Source organism: Coptis chinensis, chromosome 4 (genome assembly GCF_015680905.1).
Source record: "Coptis chinensis isolate HL-2020 chromosome 4, ASM1568090v1, whole genome shotgun sequence".
NCBI classification, from domain to species: Eukaryota; Viridiplantae; Streptophyta; class Magnoliopsida; order Ranunculales; family Ranunculaceae; genus Coptis; species Coptis chinensis.
In genome coordinates this window covers 90,081,587-90,098,513 of record NC_141459.1, presented here as the reverse complement: position 1 = coordinate 90,098,513, position 16,927 = coordinate 90,081,587, and the positions used below count along the sequence as shown (strand labels likewise).

Genomic DNA, 16,927 nt, shown 5'->3' with positions numbered 1-16,927 from the left:
GCTTCGTTAAGGTTCAGATGAACTTTACAATGAGTGGGAAGTTACATCAAAGGGACTTCGTGTTAAGTGGGGTGAAATCCATTTTATCCAGAAGATTTAAACAGACAGACCCCCGGTCGAGCCTATGTGGAAGATGACAGCTGCCATTACCTCTTACAAGAGTTAGAGATTTTAGGCGATACACACGTTTGGGTCCGACTGGAGATTGTCTTTTTCTTTGCGTGTAACCAGCCTATCTAGGTCGGTAGTTTGTTTGGGATTGTGGTCTTCCCTCTAGTTGATTCTGTGACACCTTCCTTCCTTATTGGATCAGACCTGTCTAGGACGACGATTTTCCTCAGATCAACGAGGTCGGCCTTCCCTGTCAGGTCAGTCTCATTTGGGATATTGGTATTCCCTGTCCGGGATGGCAGTTTTTCTCAAATTTACGAGGTCGGCCTTCCCTATCAGGTCGGTCCAGTTTAGGATGAATGTTTTCTTTATACTTTCTTTCGTGATGCCTTCTTTCCCTGTCTGGTCGAACCTGTCTAGGATGACGATTTTTCTCAAATCTGCGAGGTCGGCCTTCCCTGTTAGGTCGGTCCAGTCTGGGATGAAGGTTTTCCTTATACTTTCTTTCATGATGCCTTCTTTCGGAGGCGTTTGTATCGCCGTTTGCAGGGGCGGCGGCGGTGCTGCTGCAGTTGGGTGTTGAGAATTGATCCTACCACTAGGAGCAACTCGATTGTTCAACGGTTCTTGGATTGCCCGACTTGAATTTTGAGGGTTGCGATTCCTATTGGCAGGAGGAATATGTTGACTGTTTGGTCTGCTTCTTGTGCTTACCATCTTGATTGTTTCGCGTGATAATGGATTAAAAACCCCCGACGGCGGCCAATTATGTTTTAAATAAACCGCTTCAACACAACTAGAGATGAATGGTAAAGAAACATACTAAGAAACAGAGGAATTTGATGTTGGGGGAGATGAAACTGAACCAAATAATGGCTGCCTACATACCCAAGATCTATTCTCTAGGGATCAAGTTTCCATGTAGTTCCTTATAAAAAATAGTTTTGTATTTATATAGGTAGAGTAGAGAGTCATTATAGCTCAAGTAATCTTGTAGCTTGAGTAATTGTGATAGAATATAACTCTCAACTGATAATTATCCCTTTGATAAGAAATGAATATGGACATAAATTAACGTACATTAATGGCAAGTCATGTGGCTAAGGTTCAGCTTTAGACACATGAGTTAATGGGCATGTACATTGATCCATGGTATTGTAAATTGGGCTTTAGCCCTGTTGATTAAACGAATAAAATGGAGACCCCTAATAATGGACGCTTGTCACGTATGTGGGGGTCGAAACACCCTCCTTCTAGATTAACTTCTTAACCGAATGTGAAGATATTGGGGAGGAAAGGTGAACATGTGGCTAATGGGTATGTTAAAACTGATAGCCAAAAATGTCATTTTAGAGATATTATGGGAGATGAAAAGGTTGTCTATATTACCAATGTCTTGGTTGGTGATGCTCGTGTGTATGATGGTCCCCAGGACGATATTTTGTATCTACGAGATATAGCTACTGGAGGTTTCTTGATTTGGGCTGGAGGCAAGCTGCAATATGAAGATTAATTTCGTTTATTTTTGTTCTGTTTTAATTTGGAACTCAAGTATGAGGGACAGACAATTTATCTATTGTTAGTTTGCGTCTTGTATGGACCTTTTGTTCATGGATATGTTTAGTAGTGAATGGACTCTTTTTGTTTATATGTGTGTATGCTTCTTACCATTGATTGTTCATATGTATTGTGGTTACTTTTACAGGTTTAGAGTTGAGTTTACTAACCATTTTTTAACTCCACCAATGCAACTCATAAAGAGTTTGCATTGCCGGTCTCAAGCCCGGATAAAGGAAGAGAGAGAAAGGTAACTACTGTGTATTACTACCATGGATTGATTGATTTATTATATCATTTCAGGTTCTTGGACAAGGTAAGAGGTGGAGAAGTTTGAGGGTTTTGCATTGCAGCAAGGTAATTAGTCAAAAAATTCTTTTTCTAATTCATCAATGTTTAGCCATTGAGTATAATAGAATTTCTATAGGTCTGTATGTATGTCAGCAGAGAAACTATATCAGCAGCATCGACGACCATCAAAGGTGTTGGTGCTGCTGCTCGATTTAGGGGTAGGAAGCTATTTGGAAGAAGAGGAACACGAACTTATTTGGAGTTCTTTACAGCTGGTTTCTTGCTAAGGCATGTCCTAGACTTAATGAATTTATAGCATTTCTAGAATACATGGGTTTTACATTTCTTCTCATCAGTTCAAGTGCAAATGATCTGGATCTTAGAAATGTTTGTTTGATTGATTGTGGACCTGGATTTTAGGTTGCTAATAAGCTCGAGGTTTTTCCTGGTTCTGAGTTTCGTGTGGCATTTGAAGAAGCAATGAAGTATGGTGGCAAAGTAATAACCGTCCAGTTCAAGTAAGATACACTTTACCTTTTTGATGTATCGACTTTCAATTATATAACGAAACTGTCAAAAGTTCAATCCTTCTCACTAATGGCTATGAGAAGGCCTATTACTGCTGATTCCGCTTTGATGAATCCTATTTATTTTCTTGGCAGACAAAGGGCAGAAAGTGACACTAGTGTTGTTGAAATTGTCTCTCTGTTGAGTATACCAATCAAGTTGAGAGGTAGCGAAAAAACATGGCCTGAAGCTTCACATAGATGGAGCACACATATTTAATGCATCAGTGGTAAGTAACAATGTGTATGTAGCTATGATAATATAGTTCCTTAGATTTTTCGACCAAAACTGAAAAGACAAAAAGATGAAAAGTAACAATGTGTATGTGTATGTGGGTTGGATTCATGAAGGTTTTTCTTCATTCAATTCTATATAGAGCTCTATCTATAGTGTTGGAGAGATGTCTCTAATCCAAAGTACTCTCTCGCAAATGCTTTGTTAGTCTTTGTTTTGCATGTTTAAACCAACTCATTTATTTTGTCAGACACTCAGATAGTCTCATTTTGAGGCTTGCCCCACAATTTGTGTTATTACAGTAAGGTTTCTCAACATGCACATCAATGCCGATTGCAGAGGTGTGTTGTCTCATGCAAGGAGTAGTGTCTGCGACGGTATTATATTTTCAAATACTAAATTGCTTATATATCTGTATAAAGGATACAAATGTCTAATGATAATACTTTGTGTAGTTAAGTCAGAGTCAGACTAGAGTACACGTAAGTGGATGTACAGGATAAAAATCACCGTGTTGTAATGCTGATTTTGAGGTAGTGAAATCGACAACTCTACTTACCAGTTGGGCTGGTGCCTTGCCAAATTTTGTAAGCTCTGCCTGGTTTGCGTTGGTCTTTTTTTTTTTTGCCGCTAAATTCTTTTCAGAGAGTTGATAGCAACTTATTTGTTTCAATTTCAGGCTAGAAGACTGAGGAAAACATTAGATGGTGGAATGAGGCAAGTGGGGATCTTATGCGCCGCAGCTTTTGTTGCATTGCAAGAGAGTGTCTGCAAGCTCGAGGGGGATCACAGGAAAGCAAAAATTATAGCAGGTTGTCTATGTTTTCTTATATATTGATGCTACCTCTGGCATCACGCCGTTATTCCCTTGGCTGGTCTCATTATTCATTAGCAATGTATATTGCTAAAAGCTACTTAGTATCTAGTAGCAGATGTTATCGATTGTGATTTCCATCAGTTTTAAACTTGATGGATGAAGTGAATCGAATCAATCGTACTTGGTTTTATGCAGATGGACTGAATGAAATCAAAGGACTCAAAGTGGATGCTGCTTCAGTACAGACAAATATGGTTAGCTTCTCTAGTTCTAAATTTAAATATTATATCTATTTCACCAAAAAATAATTACAATGCGTTTGTGTCTATGCTGCATTGTTTGGTTCATCCAGATGATTGACATTACATGGAGTAGCAAGTTTACTTATGCTTTATTGTGCAGGTATTTTGTGATACACTAAAAGGCTCAAACGTTATAGTAGGCAAGCTCTGTGAGGTGTTGGAAGAACATGGGGTTCTGATAATGCCAGTAAGCTCATCCAGGTGTGTTTAAGTTTCTTATTGTATTTTATTGCTAATTGGTTTTACTCAGGTTTCAAATTAGAATTTTATAACTAGTCTAAACAAATCCCAAGCCATCACACACGAGACTACATAAATCCTGGTTATAATGTCAGGATGAAGAGGGAATGTATTTGCACATCTTGAAGTTGTTAGCATATGTTAATAGTTTCTGCAACACAAAGCATCATTTTTCTCTGTTTGATTTTGTACTTGAATGGAGCAGGTTACTGTGGTGTTTAAGATTTATTGGGGTGATCTGAGGGATAAACTTTGTGATGCAGTTGATGACTTGAAGCTTGATTCTCTTGTGGTTGGAAGCCGAGGTTTAGGAGTGCTGAAAAGGTTCTACTCTTAACAGTCTAAATGCTAGTAAATTTTGGCAATTATATGCTTCTGCCGAAACTTAGGCCTTAGGAGAAGCAAATAACTAACACATGATCCACCAACACTGCTTAGTCACTACAAATTATGAATATATAAAATCCTGTCTTTCTAATGAAATTATCAACTGTGAGAATCCAGCATCTCTGTATTATCCACTAATCCACATGAAGTATAAAATATTATTTTGGGAACTGCTGCTCTTGAATGGAAAATCCTAATGTGCTGGTATCGCTCATCGCTATGGCCTTCATAAGCAGTCATTGGAGACTCTGTCTTAGATATGTAGCTGAGAAACTTGGTCTAACCATTTACAATCACATTGATTCCACTCGTGATCAAACAAACTCTGCTTTAAATTGACATCTAACTTTACTGTGCCCTTTAACAGACATTGTGCTTATATTACAGATCATCTCTTTCCTTCTGTATAAATTTCTTAGGAATATCACGTAGTATATTTTTCTTACATCTTGTACTGCAGTTGGTTGCAGTTCGTGTTTTTCCTTGGGCAAAGAGTAACCTCAATTACACTGCTCAGGCACTTATTATATCTGCAGGTATTGTGATAGGACCAAAGCTCTTGTTACTGATGATAAAACTAACTAATTAAATCAGAAAACTCACATCTACTTTGTTTTTGTGATCAACAGCTTCCATTGCTGCCTATTTCATTACTGCTGATAAAACAATTTTGGAGTGTGCGAGGCAAAATAGTAGGGAGGCATATGAAAAATCAGCTTAGCGAAATTGCAGTGACACAGCTCTGCACAAGTTTAGGTTAGATCATGATCACTTTTTGCCATTATCTTCTCTGCAGTAGTATTGTTATCATTTTGGTTTCACATACGTGGAGTGAACACATTGCATTCTTGCTTTAGTTCTGGTCTGTAATGCTACAGTATAGGGAATGGTATGAACAGCTCTCCTTGCAAATAACATTCTCATTTTGTAAAGCTTTCAATAACAAAGGAGAAGCTTCTCCCTGTTTTGTTGTAAATCTTGTGACTTGTAATATTATGGTACGAATGTTTCACCATTTTCAGTTCTTCACGATTCCTATTCTTGAAAGGAGAGATTTTATGCTTGTTTCTTCTTTGCCATTTGTTATCTACACGTTACGGTTGGATTACAGTTTACTTTCAACTCTGATTGAGCTTCCTTATAGAATTCTTATGCTTCTTTTATGTATGTTTTTCGCTTGCTGGATGGGAAGCTATTTTACATCTACCACAAAACATGTGAATTGGTCAAATTTTGGTGATGGTTATTACTAAAATTTTCCTTGTGTATAATTGCTTGTAGTCTTAAATCTTAATTATATAATGTGTTTGGGGTTTATGTGGTTGTATTTATGCAGGCGATTTCAGGGGGAAAAAAATATAAATATTAGGATGGAAACCAAAAGAAAATATTTTTTTTTAAATAAATAATAATTTGTGGCCTTTGACGGTCGCCAAGAAGCATTTTAAAAAAAGACAAATTTATAATTACTGACGGTACTGAGGTGTTAATTTGTTTTGGCGCCAAGTTATAGCTCCGTTTTTGGGGCAATTCGAAAGTTCAATAGTGACGACAAATGCAAATTTAGAGACGGTGTAGAGGTGTTAGTAATGCACATTTAGTGATGGCGGACAAGCATTAGTAATTCATATTTAGTGACGGCGTACAGGCATCAGTAATTATGTCAATTGTGATGGCACCTTGGCATCACAAATAATTCTAACACCAACAGAGATGCCTAAATTCCAACGCCTTGTAGGCGTCACAAAAATAATTTGTGTAGCAACTGTTCTTTGGCGAGGCCCCTAATGTATGATTCGCGTTGAGCGTCCTTGATTTTGAGTTGATCTCATTCACATTCTTTGAAGCTAGCCCTTAGTTCATGTTGTAGACGGTCTGACAAGGAGTGAGTTTGGTTGTGAAAAGGGAAGCCCGATACGTCTTCAGCATCTTCTGTACAATCTGTGTAACATCGCGCTTGACGGTCCTTTGGTCAATTCGCTTACACAGCTCATTGATCCGTTGATTCACCTTGTTGATACCGTCCTCAACTGTGATACCATTCAAGCTCTGGGCTGCGACCTGGTTTTTCAGCGTCAGGTTCTCCTATCGGAGGAAAATAATGCTCTCCTTCATTGTCCCAAGCTGGCTGACCAGGTTCTTGACTTGCTCTTGTAGGCTTTCCAAGTTTCGTGGGCATGAGGGAAAATAATTTGAAGAATGTGGTTTTTCTCAAGAGATCGGAACATAGACGGCGCCAATGTAAAGGTTAACACTACAACAAATATGACATATGACATCACTAATTTTACATCACTTTCAGTGAAATGATGTCATATGAAAGCTATGACATCACTTTTCTTAGCATGTGATGTAATAATTATCACAATTTTTTTTAACATTACTTATTTCAAAAGCTGATATAGTAGAGTTGTACAACATCATTTTAATAAGTGATGTCATGATAGTGATGTAGTAGCACTTTTTTATGTCACTCACTGTGTCACTTATAAAGTGATATAATATCTATGTATTCAACATCACTTTAAAGGTGTTGCCACTCAGCGTGTCACTTATAAAGTGATGTAATATTTATGTATTCAACATCACTTTAAAAGTGACTTTGCAAAGTTTTCGAAATCACTTACAATTTGATTTCCATAAGTGTTATTATTAATATAGCTCATTTTAATTTTAATTAAGTTAATTAGTTAGAAAGATACCGTGAAAAATATAAATGAAACAGGGTGTGCGATTGGTTTGCTAGACTAGCCACCCTTAAACAAAAATTAGAAAATAAAAAACATCTGGACTCTTTTCTTGCACAAAAAATAGCCCAACCAAAAACAAACGGAGAAAATTGGTTATCCTCTTCATCCATCTTCTATTTCAATCTAGCCTCCAACTTCTGAAAACATTTTGGGTTCCTCTTGTCATCTTCTCCAATTTGCGGTGTGACATCGCTAATGAACTAGGTAAGGTCACTCTCGATCTGTTTACTTTGATTTCGGTTTCCTCTCAGTCTTACTTTAGAATATTCTTGATTAAAAAAGGTTGGTTTTGCTTTTACGCCGATTGAAAATTAGATGGTATTGGTTGTTTTTGAGTGATTCTCATATATTTCTTTAATAAAGATCTCAATCTTACTAGTTCTCGCCCATAAGTTTCCACGCCTCTCATTGTCTCCGTCGCTATTGCTTTTGCAAAAGGGAGTCCTTCAAACAATCTTAGAAGCAATTGCAAAGTCGGGTTTCAACATCACATTCACATTGATTTTGCTTTGATTTGTTAGCTATGCAGTATGAGAAAAGGCTGGTCTTGTAGGGGTCTATGGGCACTCTCTCGCTTATGATTGTCTTGTTTGTGGTAATTGGAAGAATATTTCAAACTAGATAAATATACCATCTTCGAAATGCTAAACACGATACGATAAATTCTTGAACCCAACCATGTATATTGTCCTCGCCCTATTGCATCACCTAAAACCTCAATCGGTATATGTGTTCCCTTTAGAAGTATGTTATTTAGTTAAGACTTAAGAATGGTACGGTTCCCTAGTTAGTCTTTGCAAATGTTCTTTCGGTGAATCTTTTAGTATGATTAATATTCACTTGAAACCTACATGGCGGGACCACGTCATCAAACCACTTCATGAATTGGATTCAAATGCCTTTACCACGATCTTTTGGATGAGATTCCTCAATGGATAAAAAATCAGGATTATGATAGAGTGAGTATTGAAGTTAATGGAGATTTTTTTCATTTCTTGTTGTGCACTTACTGATATTTTGGACTTACGGTCTTTTCTTTCCCACCACGGTGGTGATTTCCTTTTTGTGATCTTTTTAGGTGGACTGGTTGAATAAGTTTCTATCTGATATGTGGCCCTACCTCGATAAGGTGCTTTTAAGTTTAGATAATCAATTAATAAGTATATGCACAACTGTACCTCATGCCTTGTACTAGAAACTGAGATATGGATTACATGTTGTTTTGGTTGGTTATTCTTCCTCTCTTATTACTTGTTGTTCAATCTTGTTCTGTACAGGCTATATGTGGTATGATAAAGAGCACGGTAGAACCAATATTTGCATATTACATTGGAAAGTACCAAATACAATCTATTGAGTTTGAATGCCTAACTCTGGGAACTCTTCCTCCGATAATCTATGGTGAGTTTTCCTTCTTGTATCATTGACTGAATAACAGTCGCGTCACTTCGCCACCATTAGCTTTCTTAAAAGAGAAGATCATAGCTTTTAGTTTAGTGTATTGATTTGAGCTAAGTATTTTAGAAGAAACCGAACTCACACAATGTACTTGATAATTTTTAGGAATTAGTTTGATAATTACAGTTTGCATTATTTGATTCTTCATTTGTTAGGGAGCTGAAGTTGTCAGGATGTACAAAACTTTGCTTGGGAGTCGAGGTTTTCGAAAACTATGAACATGGATTTTCCTTAACCTAAAATGCTTATCTTGTCGCATTATAGCTATATGTACATTTACACAAATGTGGATTCCGTGCTACTTCCGAATGATGTTATTGTACTAGCTATTTTTTATGGAGTGATGACGTACACTCTATGTGTTCCAGGGAATGGATCTCTACTTTAAAAGGCATGATGGATAGGCTGCTACTTGTGAAGATTTTTTTACTTCCATACAAGATTCAAATGATGCGAACTTCCAGAATTTCTTATTATGGTATGTCTGCGCCCCTCCTTGTTATGTTCAGTCTCTACTTGTTAACATTATTGTTGGTGCTTTTGGTTTTGTAATGTAATCATAAATTATAGGTACTCTCAAGCGGGCACGCCTATTGTGAAGGTTACATCATCTTTTTGTCCCGAAGCCAACACTTATTCCTTGAGATTTAGGTACACATAATGTCGTTATATACAGTAGGAATGTTTGTAGTTTCAATTATGTTTATTATAACACCCCATGTTTTATTTCTTTTATTTTTCCTAAGAATAATAATAAGAATAAAGATAATAATAATGAAAATAGATAAAACAGATATAGGATATCCAGCAGTTATGGATAAAAGCCCGTAGGTAAATAGATAAGTGTTGTCCTTGTTTTTCGGTGAGTTTTCTTACGTAGAGTTTTTGGGGAAAAACATAGCGAGAGTTTTATACAGAAAAAGGGGATTTTACTGAAAGAGGAAAATGAAGGTTTTTCTGGTAGCTGGTTGATAGTCGGAGCGCGCTAAAGGTGAGTAGTCTAAACATGTTTATTTTGGTTAATTTTTGTTTATGCTAAACCTATCAGTAATACTTTTACATATTTGAGATTTGGTAAACTCTGTAATGTTGCCGACTGATAGATACAAAATTTTCCAGTACTATAGTATGTAAAACTCTGATAAGTTTGAAAATTTAAACTGTCGAAGCCTTGACACCTTGACACCGGTCGTTACTGGCGTTGCCATTCAACACCAAATCGTCCTATTATTTGTTGTGTTGAAATTATGTGTTTTAATTGATTTTATTGGTGATGATTGATTGTTGGTGGTTTATTGGTGATGATTGGTTGTTGGTGTCGCGAGATGGGGCTGTTGAAGCTCCGGAGGAGCAGTAATGGCGTCCAAACAAAATCAAACTGTCCTAATTTTTGGTGTGGATTGAACCTTTGTTTTGTTAGATTTTGTTGTATCATTGGGTTTGGGTTTTGTTAGGGAGCGAAACCGAACTGTTGGGAGGTCAGTGGTGGTCCGGCGAGCTCTGCAGTGGAGGAAGATCGATGGAAGAGATGACCTAGCAAGTGTTGGAAATCGCAATTTGTTGGTATGGATATTTAGGGGTTTTCGCAAGTAACGAAACCGGTGGAGTGAGGGTGGCGGATTAGTAGTTGGTTGGTGGTGGCTGCTATGGCAGTGGAGGTGCTTGAAAGTGAGAGAGGAAGATGAACAGTGCGATTCATTTTGTGTTGGGCTTCGGCCGAAATTTATTATGTGGGCTTATGTGTTTTATTTTAGATTTTCAAATTTGGATTTTTGTTTTAGACTTTGGGCTTTTGGGTTAGAAGAGTTTGAGACTGGTTGACTGCTGTTGACCGTTGGCAGGTCAACTTTGACTTTGACCAGGGTTGACTTTGACCAGAGTTGACTTTTGACCAGGGTTGACTTTGACCAGTTGACCCAATTTGACCTTTTAACTCGGATTATGATTTGGGCTATTAGGATAGGTCTAGGGCTATTAGCAAGCTTGTCTTTAGGCTAAGACCCTTCTATATACGTGTGTACGTGTATTAACTACTATGTGATATTTCAGTTTTATACACAACGTTATGACACTTAGACATCGGTATATTAATAACGCGTAACCAAAAATACATAAATCAAGATACTCCTTCGTTCTTTAAAATAATATATGTAATAAATTTCAATAATGCGTAAACAAATTTACCGCACTCTTTTAGAACTTTCCACGCCTCAAGTTTTGGAAATTGAGTTTTATGACTGTTGATGTCATATGTTAGGTGGGCATTTATTGACTGTGCCATGAATGACCCGGGTATTCATTGAATGTGCCATGAATGACCAGATTCTTTGGACTGCCCTAAAGGGCTAGGGACGAACTAAGGTATTCGCCTTGCGGGTTAGTTGTATTCCTTGAGTGTACGGGAATGTAGGGTTGGGTATTCCTTGAATGTGGTGGGAATGACCTAAGGTACATAGGTACTAAATGGTGAGTGTATAAGAAAAGAAATTGATTAATTGATAAGAGAAATTGATTTGATTATGGGAGTGTTTGGGTTACTTTTGAATACCTAATATAATATCTACATATGTTATATAGAAGTTCTAACTTTCTTTTGAGGGGAGGGTAGGACTTAATAACATTTTGTCTTGAGGGGACTTGATCCTACCCCTTATCAAAGAGATGGATATAGGTAAGTTTTAATTCAATGATTTAGATATTAAAACGAGTAATTAGAATGAGTTAATATAATGGAAGTTTTGCTTGGGAAGAAACTATGCCGGTTGAAATGACGAAACTACATGTCTTCCAAGCTGAGAATGATTAAGTTGTGGGAAAATATAAAGTGATTGTTTGGATAATTAAAGTATGATAATGGTTTTATGTGGATAGTCTACTCATACCAGCAAATTCCATTTTTGCTGACCCATGTTTGCTTTGTTTTGGCAACTTGGGTGTGTTCTTGGGAACATAGGTGGAAGGCAGTGGAACCGCAGCGTGTGATTTGGATTCTTGCCTGGAGCAGTCCGTTAGTTCTTTTATTAGGTCTGATCTTTTTGGAAGTATGTAATAACATAGTTTCATATTCATCATGGAATGAGAATACGATGTTGAGGACCTATTATTCTTAGAATGTTATAGTGATGAATTTTGGATGGAAGATAGACTTTCATAAAGTAATAAAGAGAATTTTGGAGTTTTTTTGTTGTTAAGTTTTTTTTATGATGTGGGTTTTAGGTTTTGACATGTGTTGTATCCACCCCGCCATAGCCTGGGTTTTTAGACAATTGAATCGAGTGATGTTTGAGATATTTATATTTCAAATATTCATTTTTTTAATTGTTTAGAAATTCGGAGCTGTGACATTTATGATTTATCTTTTTCCAGTCAAGAGGTTCCTCCAACCCCTGGCCAGCAAGTGAAAGTACCCATGTTCATACCTTTGGCAGTTGGTCTCCTCGACTCCAATGGAAAGGACATTCCTCTCATGTCTGTGTACCATGAAGGGTTACTTGAGTCACTTACACCAAATGCCCATCCAGTTGACATTGTAGTTCTTCAAGTAAAGAAGGTCAGTTCTGATTGTTTATCGATGAGAAATTATGTCAGAATTCAATCTTATGTTTAGGTGGGAAGGCGTTACCCAAGAGGTACCCTGATGTAATTAGGGATTACTAGTCAAAATATAAAATATATTGTAGTTTTGCACTTTTGCTGACTTTAAAATCTTTTCCATGTGTTTTTGATGGATGAAATATGATTTATCTTGCAGCCAACTGGAATTAAATTGGGGACTTTGATGGGTCTATTTGTACCATGCTTGCAAAATATAATGGGAATCATCTATTTTATCCGATTTTCTTGGTAAATAACATCTACCCTATGCTATTAATTATTATCCGTATTAGTTCATAATGGTAGACTTTGCATGTATAAGTTAGTAGATCAATTGGTGTGTCCAATTCTATTTTCAGAAATTAAGAAAGAATGTTAAGGGTTGTAATATATGGTCAGTTAGGATTCTGATCATTGTATAGGAACCTTCTTGTGGATATGATACAACTAATCTTGTCGAATGATTCACCTGTTTGAAGAAAGATTAGTATGTATGCTACGAAAGAGACAATGACGGGAAAGGAATTTAACCTTGGATAAGGTATTAAAAATGATTTGAAGAAGTAGAACAAAATAGGTGGTATGACATACAATATAAAGGGTTGTAAAGTGAGAACTCTTGTGGCTGATGTCATTTAGAAGGGATCAAGGCAAGAATGGTGAGGAGAACAAACAACTGAGGTTACATCTTAGATAACGATTTTGCTTTTTTGTTGTTCTTTGTTTTTTCATTTTTTAAACGTACTCTCTAGTAGTGTTAATGGAAAAATACTACCCTCTTCCCTTTTCAGGATGGTTGGTATGGCTAGCATACTGGACTCGTTATTGTTAGTCTCCTTTTGTGGCTTGTGCACTTTCTTGACTACATTATCGTTAAGTGCTATTGCTACTAATGGTGCAATAAAGGTATGTGATACACGAAATATGCCTTTTATCATTTTATTGATTATTGCTTGTCCACCTTTTTTTTTAATAAGTTATTATTGCTCAAGTTATCTTTTCTTTTAGTTTATGCACTAGAATTTACTCATAAATGGTTCCAATCTTTTGCAATTTGGAATCACAGGGGTTGAGCTCAATGACATTTAAAGACAATTTGAGTTCAGAATTTCAACACACCAACAATGTAGGGTACCCGATCGATGGATCAATTGATTTGGAATTTTAAGTAAGCAACACAAATGCTTAATGGTTTTCGTGTAGGTATACCTATTCTGTTTTGTTATGGTGAATATGTGACTTATTTGGGATCTTATGGGCTCCCTTTAATTAGTGCCACTATTGTTTGATAGATTCAGAGCTTCCTTCTTCACACTTTTGGATATGCTTTTTATGTCTACACACATTGACATTACCATGTAGTATCTAGTATCGAAGTGGGTCTTTAGTGGTAAAGTTGATTTTGTGATGGCTGATTTCACTTGTTTCTTCAGATTCATAAATTCATTATACGTACAACCAAGGGAATCAACTCATAAACCTGGGTGTCAAACATTTTTTTTCTTTCTTCTTTTCATTTTTTTTCACTCGTTTATCTCGAAGAGAAATAGATCTTCTACCCAAGTTCAATCCAGGGAAAAACTACCTTTCTGTTACTTTATAATCTTGTTCCAAGTGGCCACTGAGTTTTTATAAATGTTCATTCCATATATGTTTTTGTGCAACTGTTGAATCTTGCTGGATTCTCTCAGAAGCAAACTAACCTCCTATTCTAGATGACTTCTAAGTTTTCTAATAAAATTGTTCACCATTCCAGTGCATTGGTGAGTATTTTTTTTCCCTGTTGTTATTGGAATTATGGCTGGTTCAAATCGCTCGCCCTCATTGAAATATACTGAACGTTCGATCTTTGTTTTGGAACCCCCGGCTTCTCTCTTCGACACCGCTTTATATTTAATCTACGTCTTTGTTATTTGGAGCTCTCACAACCAAAGAAAAGCTCTTGAAAACAGTACTCATTTCTTTTCAAATTTATTATTGACTTTAGATGGATTGTGTCTCTTACATTCATTTCTTGGGATTCGGGATCCCTCATTGAATTTCACCTAGTTGCCCTGCGTGTGTGTGTTTTCCCCTTTGATTGAGTGAGAAATATTAAGAATATGATTGAAAAAAAAACTTATAAGCATACAATTAGCATTCATCAAAAGAAGAGAAAGGCTCATCAATTATTAATAATATAGTTTACTTCTCACATTGACAATCTCTCAATTATGCTCAATCCTGCATAGCTCCACAATGGCCTGAATCTTGTTTGAAATGGATACCAGTCATTTGATCTTCCAAACCACGTTGAAATTGTTTACAAAGATCTAAGACAGTTAGTTGAAAAAAGCGTAGTCGGGTGGTGGTCGAAAAAGGTTTTTGTTTCTTATAACATATTTTCTACGATTGTATCATGTATGTAGTCGAAATCGGTTCCATCACTTCGTAAAAAACCCCTTTCGGTTCCATATTTACAACATTCTTCTTGTACTCCTTATATTCTTTAACCATGCTCCCTTACCAAAGTATCTTTTTGATGCTCATCGGTTTCTTTTACTCTTGAATTATAATTTAGCAAAAAGTTGTATTTTTAATATCCTATTTTAACCTTGGAACATAACAACGGAGTGTCGACATTGTTTGTTTTTAGGTCCATATTTTCCTCATTCCATTGATTAAAACCTTCTTCCAAGTTATAAATTCTTGTCATATCAAAAGCGGACTATGGATCGATATTTTTTCCTTAGCTCTCCTCTTTTTGCCCAAAATATAATTTATGTATTACTACCTTTGACATATAGCCAAATTTGGGCGATGCGGGGGATTTTTGACGCGACAAAGACTGGTTCGCCCTCTCTTTGCAGCTAGTCGTCATTTGCATCATATCGGGATGCACTACATCATTATTTATAAGATGTTATGGCATTTGTCTTCTGCAGTCTCATTTATAAGGTTCTTTCTTTTCTTTGCCAACAAACACTTTTTGTTCCATTTAATAAACGTTTCACTCAATTGAGTATGTCTCTGTAGATTCAATAGCCTAGCAGAGCTCCTCTATCTTTTTCTTGCTGGTTCACTAGGGATATGTTGCTTCTTTCTACTTGCAGTACTTTGTTTTCAAGGGTTAAAGCTCGAAGGCCTTTATGATACATTCAAATGTAGGTAGATCCATATTGATTTCTTATCAATACAAAGTACATCTTTGTTAGTCTTACAAGCTGGAATAAGTTTGCGTCGGAAGAAACCTGGATGCATCATTTATGGGAACAAGTAAGCAGCTAATGAGACAAAGTCTCCCGGAAAACAACGATATATTAATAAAAGTGGGACTTATTCTAAATTTAGTGAGGGAAATGTTTCTAAATTAAGTAAATAAGGAGATCTTAAATTGCCTACTCGATATTGGGAGGGTATTCCGGAAGACCCGGCTATCATATAGTGTAGATGTCAGAACCAAATAATGTTACTTATTAGTTCTAACTACTACTTGATAATTTTTAGGAATTCATCGCAAAGGTGCTTACTCTTCCTAGAGATGGGGAGATCATGGATATGATGGAGGTTGCAGATCCCGATGTTGTTCATGATGTCAGCTCTTTCATCAGAAAACTTCTCGCTTCGGAAATAAAAGCTGGATTTCTTAGCACAGTATGACATCTTCAAATATAAATATCTGTTAAATCAAAACAGTATTTGCTTTGATTGTTCTTATTCTCTATTCATTTGGTCTTCCTCATTTCATTTAACGCATCACATGTTTTAGGTTGAAAATAATAGGAGTATTGAGCTTTACATCTTTGACCATGCTAATATCTCCAGACGTGCTTTGAAGAATATTTCTCTTGGTGAGTCTCCAAGGGTTTGTTTGTGTAAGATGGATGTAGGAAAAAACTTGTTATGCATATATTATCCAAAACGTACATTATCGGTACCTAATGCATCCTCCTCTGGTTTTGTTCCTTGTATAGCCTATCTTGCTCATTCTCTTGAAGATCCTGCAGGCCTATTGGCCTCCCTAAAACATGTGAAATTGAATTTCAAACTATTCTTGCATGAGTACTAAAGTCTATGCATTGCCTGGTTTTTTCTAGTACAATGTTTCAAACTATTCTTGCATGAAAAGTCTGCAAAACATAGTTGTTTCATTGATTTGTTAGGTGATAGGTTCTTGGATTAAATTGATTGCATCAAGCAAGGCTGTGATAGGTTCTTAGTTGGGTGATTGTGGTTCTCTTTGACTCATTTCGGTACTGCAAATTAGATTTTGTTGGTTTATGTTGGCTCGTTACAATTTTTTGTATATAGTGTAATATTTTTAATTGGAGATGATATTTGTGTGATGAATGTGATTTTAAGATACGTTTCATCTTTATTTGATGATAAATGACCAGGAAAATGGTATTATATTAGGATGACATTGGCAATTTTATTTATTTTTATTATTTTGATAAATGGGACATCACTTTTAAAGTGATTTATAGAGTTATTTTACATCACTTTACAAGTAATTTGGAATCTGAATGAAACATCACTTCTTAAATGTCGATGTTAATTGACCGTATTGATGTTAAGAAGTGATGTTAATTGATGTGATGTTAATTGACCGTATTGATTTCATTTAAAAAGTGATGTTA

The 16,927-nt window shown here is 36.3% G+C and overlaps 1 protein-coding gene and 2 long non-coding RNA genes across 10 annotated transcripts; all 3 read left to right on the top strand.

The window, feature by feature from the left end:
- The first annotated feature begins 1,366 nt into the window (after positions 1 to 1,366).
- On the top strand, positions 1,367 to 5,219 carry LOC147505552 (low-specificity L-threonine aldolase 1-like). 7 transcript variants are annotated; one of them, XM_086558050.1, is made up of 12 exons: positions 1,368 to 2,025; positions 2,096 to 2,247; positions 2,380 to 2,477; positions 2,622 to 2,755; positions 3,063 to 3,137; positions 3,216 to 3,347; positions 3,440 to 3,572; positions 3,773 to 3,831; positions 3,980 to 4,080; positions 4,325 to 4,443; positions 4,967 to 5,042; positions 5,136 to 5,219. In XM_086558050.1, the coding sequence occupies exons 7-10, from the start codon at positions 3,473 to 3,475 to the stop codon at positions 4,359 to 4,361; spliced, it is 297 nt and encodes a 98-aa protein (XP_086414176.1). In that variant the 5' UTR covers positions 1,368 to 2,025; positions 2,096 to 2,247; positions 2,380 to 2,477; positions 2,622 to 2,755; positions 3,063 to 3,137; positions 3,216 to 3,347; positions 3,440 to 3,472; the 3' UTR covers positions 4,362 to 4,443; positions 4,967 to 5,042; positions 5,136 to 5,219. The 7 variants fall into 7 exon arrangements, with proteins under 7 accessions (XP_086414178.1, XP_086414181.1, XP_086414179.1 ...); XM_086558049.1 differs by having other exon boundaries at positions 3,011 to 3,347; XM_086558052.1 differs by lacking the exons at positions 3,063 to 3,137; positions 3,216 to 3,347 and having other exon boundaries at positions 1,367 to 2,025.
- A 2,916-nt stretch (positions 5,220 to 8,135) lies between these two features.
- LOC147505551 (uncharacterized) lies at positions 8,136 to 12,616 on the top strand. 2 transcript variants are annotated; one of them, XR_015220621.1, is made up of 7 exons: positions 8,136 to 8,215; positions 8,335 to 8,385; positions 8,534 to 8,657; positions 9,083 to 9,192; positions 9,285 to 9,365; positions 12,081 to 12,264; positions 12,466 to 12,616. It is a non-coding gene; the product is annotated as an uncharacterized LOC147505551 (long non-coding RNA). The 2 variants fall into 2 exon arrangements; XR_015220622.1 differs by lacking the exons at positions 12,081 to 12,264; positions 12,466 to 12,616 and adding an exon at positions 11,668 to 11,882.
- A 2,673-nt stretch (positions 12,617 to 15,289) lies between these two features.
- Positions 15,290 to 16,142, top strand: LOC147505550 (uncharacterized). The gene is made up of 3 exons (XR_015220620.1): positions 15,290 to 15,451; positions 15,795 to 15,941; positions 16,057 to 16,142. It is a non-coding gene; the product is annotated as an uncharacterized LOC147505550 (long non-coding RNA).
- The last annotated feature ends 785 nt before the right edge of the window (positions 16,143 to 16,927 follow it).